Source organism: Budorcas taxicolor, chromosome 3 (assembly GCF_023091745.1).
Source record: "Budorcas taxicolor isolate Tak-1 chromosome 3, Takin1.1, whole genome shotgun sequence".
NCBI classification, from domain to species: domain Eukaryota; kingdom Metazoa; phylum Chordata; class Mammalia; order Artiodactyla; family Bovidae; genus Budorcas; species Budorcas taxicolor.
The window spans coordinates 101,931,367-101,943,849 of NC_068912.1; the positions used below are offsets into that span (position 1 = coordinate 101,931,367).

Genomic DNA, 12,483 nt, shown 5'->3' on the forward strand with positions numbered 1-12,483 from the left:
CTGTGTCCTTACACTTCCTTAAAATACCACCTAATAATGACTTGATGAACTACAGAAACCCACCTAGAGGAACTCAGCGTTCTTAAAATGAAAATTTCTTCCCTAAAAGGTGTGTATTACCATTCCGTGTAAGTCGCTATGAGAAAATAACCTTCCCTCTTAGAGCCAGTGGTTTGTGTGAGTTGGGTATTTGGTATTCATTACACATAATTATAGTTTAATTGGAGTTTAATCCCCACCCCCCACACTTAAAAAAAAAGAGAAGTTTCCAAGCAGGCCTGAGATGCTACTCCGTCTGGAAGTGGCCAGGGGCATGCCGGCCATGGTGATTTCCAGCTGGGTCCACGCCTGTGCAGGGGCCTCCTGCTGCAGGCCCTGAAGGCAGCCTCTCTAGTCTGTACTTGAGGGATATTTTCCACTTCAAAATAAAGCAGACCAAAGCACCAAGCTGGTTTGAAACTACGCCTGACCTGGGTGGAACAGAGGCCCTTGAGTGAGAAATCCCCTAGACTAGGTTTGTAGGTTTTTTCCTCTGCTGAAGGTGCCAGTTTCCTGCTTGGCCAGCTGGTATCAAGGGCCCAGGAATGCAGGGTGAAGGGTGGATGCCTGGGGGGCACCCTGGCCCTTCACTGGTGCAGAGGGGGAAGTGCTGGACACCGAGGCTCAGAGAGAGGGGGACTTGGAACTAGAGGTGCTGGTCCTGTGTGCGGGCATTCCCTGAGTTCTGCAGGAACTCCTAAGGAGCCTGGAGGTGAATTTACTTGGGCTTCCCAGGTAGCTCAGCTGCTAAAGAATCTGCCTGCAGTGCAGGAGACCCTGGTTTGATTTCCAGGTCAGCAAGTTCTCCTGGAGAAGGCATAGGCTGCCCACTCTAGTATTCTTGGGCTTCCCTGGTGACTCAGATGGTAAAGAACTCACCTGCAATGCAGGAGACCTGGGTTCAATCCCTGGGTTGGAAAGATCCCTCAGCCTACGTGAAAACTAAAACCTTGATAGCTTCCTTGATGGCTCAGCTGGTAAAGAATCTGCCTGCAGTGGGGGAGACCTGGATTTGATCCCTGAGTTGGGAAGATTCCCTGGAGGAGGGCATGGCAGCCCACTCTAGTATTCTTGCCTGGAGAATCCCCATGGACAGAGGAGCCTGGCAGACTACTAGCACAGTAATTCGGGAGGAGTTATTGCACCTACTGAATACAAAAGATGTGTAAAATCAGATTTTCTGCAACATGAAAGCTGAAAACAGGTCTGAGACCCAGCCCGTGCCCCCATCTTGGGGCAGGAAGTTGTGGGGGTGCGTGATCCCCAAGGCTTCTGCCAGGTTTGGAGCCTACAGCTATGCAGGTCAGAGGCTTTACTGTAGGAGGAAAACAGAAAAGACTCCAGTGCAGCTTTGAGTCCCTGCGTCCCCGGTTTCCACCCATAGGCTATTTCTCTTTCCTTTCAGCTCACCGGGATTATTCAAGCCATGGTGGATGGTCAGCCAAGCCTGCAGCAAGTGCTGGAGGTAGGTTGAGTGACCTTTAATTCCTGACCTCTGACCCCTTCCTGCCGCCTTCCTCTCCCTCCCCTCCTGAGAATGTAGCCGTGTAATTTGACTATGATTATGGCTTGATTAGAATAACATTTGCTGTCACATCAGTGACATGCTGTTGAGAGTATTGAACCATTGATCTGTCATCTCCAGCTGTTCCCGTCAGGGTTACTGACAAGATGTCCGCGCGCCCCCGGGAGTCGGTGGAGGCCCCGCCTGCTTGCAGCCCGAGGCTGTTGCTGCCCGGTGGCTCCAGCGACTATCAGGCAGCCTGCGCCGGGCGGCTGGGAGCAGGGGAGCCGAGCTGCGGCACTGTGGGCGGCCCCGGGGACTGGAGGTGTTTTTGTTTAGCTTTAGTGTTGGCTTCTTGTGGCATGTGAGCACTTCATTAACTCACCCAGAACTCCCCATTGATGGCTTTTGTTTGCTGTCAGCTCCTCCAGGAGGTGCGGCCGGCCCGCCTGCCCCACTGCAGCTTGCCGCTGGATGCATTGTGCCTGTCAGGGGTGCGGAGGCTGCACTGGGTAATGATTCCTAATCAGAATAATTACAACAATTGCCTATGTGAGGAAAATCAAATTAAAGGCTTTAGAACCTTTGGCAGAGACCACACTTCTGGGATGTTCTCCTTGGGGAGCTGGAAAAGGTTAAGACGCTGCTTCTTGTGCTCCAGCCTGAGGGAGTTGGGAAGCTATGCTTGGCCTCAGCTCATCTCCCACCCCCGCTGGCCTGGGGTTTTCAGAGAGGGAGAGAGCTCCCCCCACCCCGCCTCAGCTTCCTTCTCTAGGGGGAGGGGAGCGGAGAAAAAGCCTGTGGATCACATTAGGTGCTTTATTTATCCTTAAGAGCAACCCACTCCAGTATTCTTGCCCGGAGAATCCCAGGGACGGGGGAGCCTGGTGGGCTTCCGTCTATGGGGTCACACAGAGTCGGACACGACTGAAGCGACTTAGCAGCAGCAGCAGCAGCAAGAGCGGCAAGCCCCAAGCTCTGCCCTGATCACAGGAGCAAGCCGTGTGTCTGGGGGGACAGCAGAGCACACCTACGCTGGAGGGAGCAGGGTGGTGGCAGGGAGGAAGATCTTTTTGTTGAGCCCAGAGGGCCTGTCCCATGGAGGAGAGAAATGCAGACTGAGTTTCCTGGGGCTCCTCAGGGTGGAACTAGGGCCAGAGAGACAGGTCTAGGCTCACCCAGCGGCCGAGTATGTTTCTGATCTCAGGGAGCATGCAGGCCCAGGCTCTGTGGGTGGTCAGGCTCTTGAAGGGTTGGGAGAAGATGAGCTCTGAGGTGTCTCCCAGCCCCACTGACCCTCTTCTTGGGTGGGGAGATTCACCCTTATGACTAAGGGGTCTCCTCAGGCTGGACTGCTCTCTCCAAGACGAGACTCAAGGAGAAAGAGGGGACCCTTCCGTCCCTGTCTGCCAGCCAGCATCCCAGAGCGAGGCCAGGGGACAGGCAGCTTTTCCCTGGAGTGTCTCTTGCTGGGATCTTGGGAGGAAGATGCTTTTTCTGGGCCAGTACCAAACCAGGGCTGTTGAGGTTATGGAGTTTTCTCCTGAGTGGTGCTGGTTGAGGGGGAGGTTGGTCTTCAGGAGGCTTTCTCCTGCTGACCCCGAGCCAACCCTGAAACAGGGTGCTCAGAGGAGTCTGCGTCTCACCCAGTCTCAGTGTACTTTTTGGGTGAAGAGGGCAGATTGCTCTCATTGAGGGAGTCTCTGGGGGCTCGAGGAGACCAGTCTGGGCTCCGCTTTTTCCCATGAGCCCTGAGCTGATTAAAGAGCTGAGGAGCTAGTTCTCATCCTAACCAAGGCCTTGAGCAGATGCCCGGATGGGTGTTCGTTCAACACATTTGTTCTTGCCGATCCCAGACTAGGCTTCTCCACACCTTCAGTAGCCAGGAAGGCTGGCTACTGCGGGTTGTTTTGGTGGTCCCTCCAACCATCTCTCCATTCAAACAGAGAAGGGAAGGAAAAGGACAGGCCTGATTCCAAACACATGACTTCCCTGGACAGCCTCGTAGCAGAAGCTGCTCACTGAATACCTGCTGCATGAGTGAATGGCCTTGGCCCTAAGCTTCCAAGGAGCAGCGAGTGCTTCCCATGGTAGAGGCCTGGTCTTGCTGGGCGTTGCCTCCTGACAGTCCTGTCCTGTCCTGCTCTCTTTTCCAGGACCACTGTGCAGGAGTTGGGGCGTTGGGGAGCCCCCTAGCAGGTGGGGCACTTACCTTGGGGATTTAAGGCCAGTGAACCGGAGCGAGATTAGCTGACTTAGGGAGCTCCAGGTTTGCCTTACCTCTTTTCTTATGTAATGTCTTCCTGATTTTCTTTAGGTCACCCTAGGGAAAGGATGCATGTGTGCATGCATGTGTGTGTGTGCGTGTGTGTCCGTGCAAGGGCTGGGGCCAGAGTGGCCTGGGAGACACACATTCAGCAGTGGAAGGTCCAGAATTTAGCTGCCGGGGAGACCCTTGCACTGAAGAGGATGCTCTGGGGTGCAGACTCTGAAGAGGGTCTGCAGAGTCTGGCCCTGATGTCCCAGGAGGTAGGGCTGCCGTGGCCATGAAACTGCATGGGACCCTTGCCCCTGCTCCAGGACTGCTTCAGCTGGGCCAGACCTCCAGAACCTCTGAGGATCCAGGAAGCCCAGGGTTGTCATGGGCTGTCCATTATCTGCTGGGTACACGAGGCCTTCACAGTCTGGCCTCCCCCAGCCTCAGTTCCTGCCCTTCCTTTCAGTCACTGCAGAACTCCAGTCACATTACTTCTTACTCATATCTCAGTCAAGAGATTGGGAAGAGACCGTGCTGGGTCAGGGATTAGGACAGTGAATAAGACACCTAAGAGCCCCTGCCTTCATGGTGCTGTTAGTCTGGTGGGAAAGGCAGACTTTAAACAGACAGTTGCTTCTCAGACGCAGAATGTCTGTGCCTTTGCCTCCTGTCCCATGTTCCAAGCTGTCAGGCAAACTCAGCCACCCAGCCATGAGTTCAGGCATCTTTTATGCAGCCTTTCTGACGCCTTTCCCCGTGAAAGGTGGGGCTGGCCTCCACCTCTTCTTGGTCCGATGGCATCCTGGGTGCTTCTCCATTGATGCCTCTGTTATATTGTATTAAGATGATCTGTCTTCCTTGCCTTCCCAGCCTACTGTCTATTTTTAGGTAGGCATTTAATCCATTATCACATATAATTCACAAAACAACCCTGTAAGGTTAGTCATCCTGCCTCGTTTTATAGATGAAGGAAACTGAAGTTCAGAGGGGTTAAATGACTTTTAAATGACTTCCCATCAGTGACACAGCCAGGATATGGAAGAGCCAAGGTTAGAACCCAGATGTGTCTGATTTTTCAATCCCGAGTTTCTAACGACTGTGCGATATAGCCTTTAAAAATAATCCCCCTGTGTGAGTGGCACAGCGGTGTGATCTGCTGCACTCTTGCCCCATGCCTGGGATCTTCTGAAAAGTAGGCACTGCTTCGTGAATGCTTTATGATAATTCTCTCGTTATATACTGATTTTAGTATTTGTACTTGCAGTGTGAGTGCAAATAATAAAACGGATCCAAGGGATGAAGGGGAAGAAAGACTTAAAGTGTGTTTAGGAGCAGTTTTTTTCCCTGTCTAGGAATTGAGCTCAGCCTTCAAAAGATTCTGCTGAATTTGAATCCCCAACCAGGAGGAGAAAAATACAGATTCTGGGGCCAGTTGATGAATTTCTAGTGACTGGAGCAGGCTGTGCTCTCCCAGTTGTCAGAATGGGGCTACAGCCCGGCAGAGGAGCCTCTTCTGCTAGCCTCTTGGTGAAAGTTAACTTGACCTTCATTTGGAGAATAAGTAAATTAATGCATTTGGTTAGTAAACATTTGGTGGGAGGGTGGAATGACTAAACAAGCGAACGATCCTATGGAGTTCCCTGCTTGGGGGCCTCCTTCCAGCCTGTTCTCATGGTCCAGGCCAGCCTGTGTCTGTCCTAGGCAGTACCTTTGTTTGAGGACCAGAGGTATTTGGACTGACCTACTGGCTTCTGTCCTTATCCTGTCCTGGTTGGGCTGCCAGGCTCTGGGAGAGTGGAGGGGCTCCCTGCCCCCACCCCCACCCCTCCAGCACTTGGGCTTATGGGATCTGCCTGCAGGGATCATCCTGCAAGGGCCTCCATAGTTCTGAGCCAAGGCTGAGAGCCCAGAGTGGAGCTGTGGTAGGATAAGATTACAGTTTTCTCCTGCTCTGATTACAAGCAGCTTATCTGCGTTTCACTGTTGTGGCTCTTCAGAGACTCAGGGTAAAAAAAAAAAAAGGAAAATCTCATCTGTTCTTGTTGTGTACTTTTCAGAGGGTCGATGAGTGGATGGCGAAGGAAGGCCTCTTAGATCCAAACGTCAAGTCAATTTTTGTCACCTGTGGAGACTGGGACTTAAAAGTCATGTGAGTATGAGCAGGACTCCTTTGCTGACAGGGCTTGGAGCCTGCAAATGTCCAAGCCTACAGGGCAGCTGGGTCCGGCAGTCCTTGGATCTGGGGGCTGCCTGGGCAGAACGAGGGCTGGGAGCTCTGCCTTCTGCCTCTGGATGGACCTTTCCAGCCCTGCTGTTGCCTTCTTACCTGTGCTGGGAGAGCTCTTCCTATTGTGGGCTACACGGTACTGCCCTGAAAGAAAGGAGTTAAAAGAGGGTTTTTAATTTTCTTCTAAACCAAATACATAGTATTTACTCTTCTAAATGCTTTAAAAATAGTAACTCATTTACTAACCCTTGGGACTCTTATTATTCCTATTTTATAGATGAAGACATTCAGGCACAGAGAGGTTAAGTATCTTGCCCAGGGACACACAGAGCCAGAATTAAGACCCAGGCAACCTGGCTCCAGGGTCCATCTTCCTAACCATGATGCTATGTTAGGCTCTCATGTGGGATGTGAGGCCCTGATGAGCCCCCAGAGAGCCCAGGGTGGAGATGGGAGAGGGATGCTGCTGCTGGGTCACCAGCCTCCTCTTTCCCTCCCTTGTCCCCACTGCTTTTTCTCCTTTGTCTCCTGATCCTGCCCCAGTTCTGGAAGACAGACCTGGTTCCTTTGCTGGGTTGACACTTCTGCCTCTTGTCTACCCTCATGGATACTTGGCTTCAGAAAGTCCCCAGGGAACGAACGCAGGGTGGAGGTCGGGAGCGGAGGGTGCTGTTTACTGAGGATTGATAGGATCGATACCTCTGTGTTCTTTGTGACTGAAGGCAGCAACGAGCATTCTGTGTGTGTATGTATGTGAGTTTTTGAGCATAAGATGGGGTATTGGTGGGGGTGGGGAGTTGTGGCTCTGGAGTGACATTTCCTTCCAATTCAGGCGTTATTTTCTCACCAAGATCCTTTCTATGCCTTTTGCTGGGCATTGAGGTGAAGTTCTGCACCCGGGTGGCTGTCCAGCCTGCTATTGGACCCAACCCTCTAGGTGAGGTGGGAGGAAGAGCAGGCCCAGGTCACATACTCGCCCGCACACCTGTCTCCCCGGGCCTTAGATCATGTGCGCACGCTGACTGCATACCACACGCTCCAGAGCGCCCGATGACGCCCATTGTTGGGGAACTTAATAGGGGCTGTGCCTGGAGGCAGAGCTGAGTCAGGGAAGGGTTCCGAGGAGAAGGTGAGGAGGAAGAATGCTGTTGCTCTGGTTTACGGCGTTCCATATCCTGGGCAGCTCTGAGCACTCAAGTGAGAAGGGACTCCTGGGGAGGGAGCTCCAACCCAGGAGAAGCTATCCGGGGTGGGGCACAGTACAGGCTGACACCCAAGGTTCTAGGGCTCGTGTGGCCCAGGCCAGAGGCCTGGTTTCTCTAGTTAGCTGAGACTCCTGCTCTCCCAGTGGCTTCCTCTCTTTGTTGTGTTCATGTCCCAAACACCCAATTTCAGCATCTTCTGTGATAGGGGTGAATGGGTGTGCTTATATGCGTATGTGAGAGCTTTCCTGCACGTGATGTTGGGGACTATCTGGCTGGGCCTCCGAAGCTTGGGGTCGGTTTCTCCATGACAAGGAGAGGAGATGGCTGGCATTGGAAGCCTTGGCATGGTGAGCCCGGGACAAATATTGGTGACTCAGGAGGCTGCTTTGCATCTTGATGGAACTGATGTCATCAAGAAGAGGGATCGGGCTGGGGAATCAGAGCACATGTGAAAGGAAACTCAGATGTTAATGAGCGCAGTTTCTGGGTTACTCTTTTCCTTTATCTCCTGGAGAGTCTGTTTCACTTTTTTATTTCAACTACTAAGGGAGTGAGGGAATAAAGGAAAAAAGGAAAAACGTGAAAATGACAGCTAACATCAGTTTCAAGAACTACATTTTATGTTTCTGATCTTATTTCTTAGTTGATATTTCTATGATAACATTACTACTCTATGATGCCAAAAGAATTTCATTAAATGGAAGAAATTAGATCAGTTGGGAGATGAAGGCAAAGCAACCAGTTAGATTGGCAGAATCTTAAAATCCATAACTTGTCTAGGCATGGAAGGTTGAAGTGTGTTCCCCCAGCATAAGTGCCAGGGCCTCTGAGAAGGCAAACAAATATAGACACCATCTCTGCTCTTGAGGTAGCTCATGGTACAAGCAAGGGGCAAGGGTATAAAAAGGAAGGAAAAAGAGTGATACATTGATAACAAATCAGGAATAAGAAATTAAGGGACCAAATACAAACAATACCCCCTTTTGAAAGTGGCAGTGACTGTAATAAAGTGCAATTTAAAAAAATGTTAATGAGCACATGCCGTATGTCTCTCAGTCCTCCTACCTGTCTTCTTGGGTAGGAGGTGTTGTCTCTCTTTTATCGATGAGAAAACAAAGCCAAATTAAAACCCGAGGCTCAAAGTGGTAGACCCAGCTAGGCATAATCAAATTCTTAAGGCCACATAGCTTCCAAAAGAGATGACTGGGGCTGACTTTGGCAGCTGGTGTGGGTCTGGCTCGTGAAGGCCAGCCAAGCTCTGGAAGCGAGAGTGCAGGGAGGAGTCAGATGTCTGGTGGCAGGGGGGTGGGGAGGAGAGTTCTGTGGCCGCCTTTTTGAAGCAGGGTTCCACGTAACTGCTGGGAAGGCTCTTAATTAAATGTGTAACAAAATAAAAACAGCCAGAGAGGAAACCTAAGCAGTGCTGCGTGACGGCGCACAGCTTCTCCGTGTTGCCGGAGCCTCTTGTCAGATGGCTCTCATCAGAAGCATCACCTTCTCACATGCCTAGTAAAGCCTGCTGATGAGCCTGACAAGGGTGGTGTTAAACTGACCTAACAACTTGTTAGTATGTGGCTCACTTCTTGTTTTGACATCTATTTTCAAATTTAACTAAGTCTAAGGAACTCAGCAAATATTTTCACTTCCCACTCTAGTCTCTCCGAGCCACGGCTCCCCCTCATTGCTGTTCCCCCGCGCCCCCTGCCCCCACCAGCCTCCCTCTCCCTGCAGCCAGCTTCACATCACTTTTGTTGGAAAGGGCCTGATTAGTGTGGCACTGAGAAATGGGGACTGAAGTGGCAGTGGAAATCCCACTGGAGAAAAGAAATCTCCCCCCATCCTGACGAATTAATTTTGTGTCCATCTTTTGTCAGCCTGAATGGGGTGACACTCAGGTTTACGTGGGTTTTGATGCTGTCATCTCAGATTCCGCTCAGTTCAGTTCAGTCGCTCAGTTGTGTTCGACTCTTTGCAACCCCGTGAATCACAGCACGCCAGGCCTCCCTGTCCATCACCAACTCCCGGAGTTCACTTAGACTCACGTCCATCGAGTCAGTGATGCCATCCAGCCATCTCATCCTCTGTCGTCCCCTTCTCCTCCTGCCCCCAATCCCTCCCAGCATCAGTCTTTTCCAGTGAGTCAACTCTTTGCATGAGGTGGCCAAAGTACTGGAGTTTCAGCTTTAGCATCTCAGGTGGGTTTTAATACAGTGGGTGCAGATTTCATTTTCCTTCTAAACCTTTTTAAGAAACGACACTAGCAGTCTTGGCTCTTGGTCAGCTTGCCTTCCCTACCTGACGTACCTTTCCTTTGCCTTACCTGTTGTTTCTTGAAGCTCCTTGTAGAGTTTAGTGTTCTTTCACCTTATTCTCTCTCCTCCACTTATCCGGGCTCTGTGTTGTCTCTGTAAAAGGCTTCCGTCTTTGGCATGGTGAGAGGACAGGGAAGATGCAGTGAGGATGGACACCTGCACAGGTGCTGCCTTTGCGGAGCTTGCCTTTTCGCCTGTAGTTTGGAGAGCTGGGTCTGCCAGCTGAACAGCACAGGTGGCTTAGAAGCTAGGCCACAGGGTTTCTCAGTGGCATGTGGGTTTAAGAAGAGGAGCAGATCAGGAGGACTGGGGGTTGTGGAGTGGGCTGGGGGGTAAGAAGAGCTGATATGAGGGTGGACCTGGGCCTCCGTGCCTCAGGGGAAGAGGCCCTTTGGAGGAGAGGGTCAGGATTCTCAGACCCCGCTGTGGAGGAGCAGGGTCCAGGGTTCCACTCCGGGTCTGCCGGGAGGGCCCTCATGCAGCTTCCCCTCAGCTTGGGAGCAGGGCATTTTCCTGCCATTGGAGGCCAAGTGTGTGAGTGCAGGGCTGGCATTCGACTTGGGTGTTTCCCCGGCTCTCCTTGTGCAGTTTGCATGCCGCACCCCTCTGTTGGTGCTGTGCAGATGTGGACCAGGAAGTCTGGAGATCAAAAGATATTTAACATTTAACAGAAGTTTGTGTGAGACCATCTGAACTAATATTTTGCAACGAAAAACTCAGCCACCTGGGTAGCAAACTGTTTGAAAATATAATGATAATTTATAAGAATGGCAACTAGGGGAGAGCTCTTAATACTAGGCTGTCTAGCCAAAGAAAATGAGATCTATTTCAGTTACTTCAATACTCGGACATGAAATTTTTTGTATTATTTTGTTCTTAATCCATCAGGACGAAGACCCAGTCAGGAGGCAGGTGGAAGCACCTCTGTGAGAGTCACTCCTGAATTCACACTCCTTTTGTTTTTTCAGATGATTGAACCCATTCTAGACTACATTGCCCTCCCTTCTTGTTTCAAGTACAGACAAACATTGTCTCTGGAAAAAAAAGACACTTTTCAAATTATCCTACTTACTGTTTGATTTGGGGATACATACTCAACGGGGGCTTGGGCTTCCCAGGAGGCACTTGTGGTAAAGAACTCACCTGCCAATGCAGGAGACAAGAGATGTGGGTTTGATCCCTGGGTCAGGAAGATCCCCTGGAGTGAGAGCATGGCAACCCTCTCCAGTATTTTCGCCTGGAGAACCCCATGGACAGAGGAGCCTGGTGGTCTACAGTTCATAGGGTCACAAAGAGGTGGATACAGTTGAAGTGACTTAGTGCACACACACACATTCATAGGGTCACAAAGAGTTGGATACAGTTGAAGCAATTTAGCGCGCACACATGCGTGTGTGCGTGCACACACACACACATTCATAGGGTCACAAAGAGTTGGATACAGTTGAAGTGACTTAGCGCACGCATGCGTGCGCGTGCACACACACAGTTGAAGTGACAATGCATGCACGTGCACGTGCACATACACACATACAGTTGAAGTGACTTAGTGCACGCACACACACACATGCACGCACATGCACACACATGCACACACGCGCACACACACACACAGTCTCAACAGGGACTTCTGAGGGTCTCGCAGCCAGGACGGTGGGAGAGCAGAGAGTGCTGTCCCCTGGAGAGAAGTCCCATGGCAGAGGAAGCACATGCTGGGGAGAACTCTGTGGGGTACACACTATCTCGTGGGATGTGTAGGTAAAGTTTGAAAGGCTTGCTGGGGGTCATCCTGGGCCCTCTGGGCATCTTTCATCAGCCTACTTCCTCCTTCTTGAAGCACTCTTCATCTCTACTTATGTCTCCTATTTCTCTGACTTTTTCCTTCCCTTTCCTTTCTATGATTCTTTTTCCCTTTTCTCTTAAATTTGGTGTTTCTTAACTACTGGCATTTCTTTGATCTCTCTCCTAGCTGTCTTTTCTTTTTATTCTACACACTCACACTTATGGGAGTGATCTCATCTATTTCTCAGCTTCAGCTATTCTCTGTACGCTGTCTTCTCATCTTTTCCTCTATATGAGAAATGGAGCCGACATGCAGCAGTGATCCCACTGGAGAAAAGGAATCTGTTCCCTCTGCCATTTGAACTCTGAGCCTTCATATCCAGCTCCTCTTCTCTGTCTTACCTAGATACCCTTAAAGCTTGTGCTTAGTTGCTCAGTCCTGTCTGACTGTTGCGACCCCATTAACTGTAGCCTGCCAGGCTCCTCTGTCCATGGGCTTTTTCAGGCAAGAATACTGGAGTGGGTTGCCATTCTCTCCTCCAAGGAATCTTCCTGACCCAGGGATCAAACCCACGTCTCCTCCCCTGCAGGTGGATTCTTTACCTGCTGAGCTCTCAAGGAAGCCTTAAAACTTAAAGCTCAGGTGTTATTTTTTCTCCCAACACCTTGTCCTCCAGAATTTTCTTGAATAATGACTCACTGGTACCATCTACTCAGTAGTTCTGTCAGAAAACTGAAAATCTTCCTTGGTTCCCTCCTCTAGCCATAACCAGTTAATTGCCAGACCCTATTGATCCTTTCTCCCAGAGGTTTCTCAAAGTTGTTGCCTTCTTTCCGAACCTGCTACCCCTGCCCTAGTTCAGGTCACATGTTCTTCTTGAATTCCTACGAATGTCTTCTTGCTCGTTGGTCTCTCCAGCTGTCCTGTTTCTTACATTTCTTTCTCCTAATTGTAGCAGATTACATCATACCCACTTAACACCCTTCAAGGCTTCCCCTTGTCCTCTAGGCAAAGTCACACTGATTATTGAAGGTTTCAAGGCTCTTGTTTATTTCTCTAGCCTCATCTCTTGATGCTCTCTATGTAGTCAGGCTCCCCCTACCCCTAGCCAGGTGCTCTAACTGGCCAGTTCCTAAGGATCCCTCCTAACATTTTT

General features: G+C 50.6%; 1 protein-coding gene across 3 annotated transcripts in view; it reads left to right on the forward strand.

Annotated features, from left to right (window-relative positions):
- The window catches only part of ERI3 (ERI1 exoribonuclease family member 3), a 132,866-nt gene that overhangs the window by 40,053 nt on the left and 80,330 nt on the right, over positions 1-12,483 (forward strand). For all 3 annotated transcript variants that reach the window (XM_052637888.1, XM_052637889.1, XM_052637890.1), the window contains 2 exons: positions 1,445-1,504; positions 5,858-5,949. In XM_052637888.1, the coding sequence (XP_052493848.1) occupies positions 1,445-1,504; positions 5,858-5,949 (152 nt within the window). The remainder of the gene's footprint in view (positions 1-1,444; positions 1,505-5,857; positions 5,950-12,483) is intronic.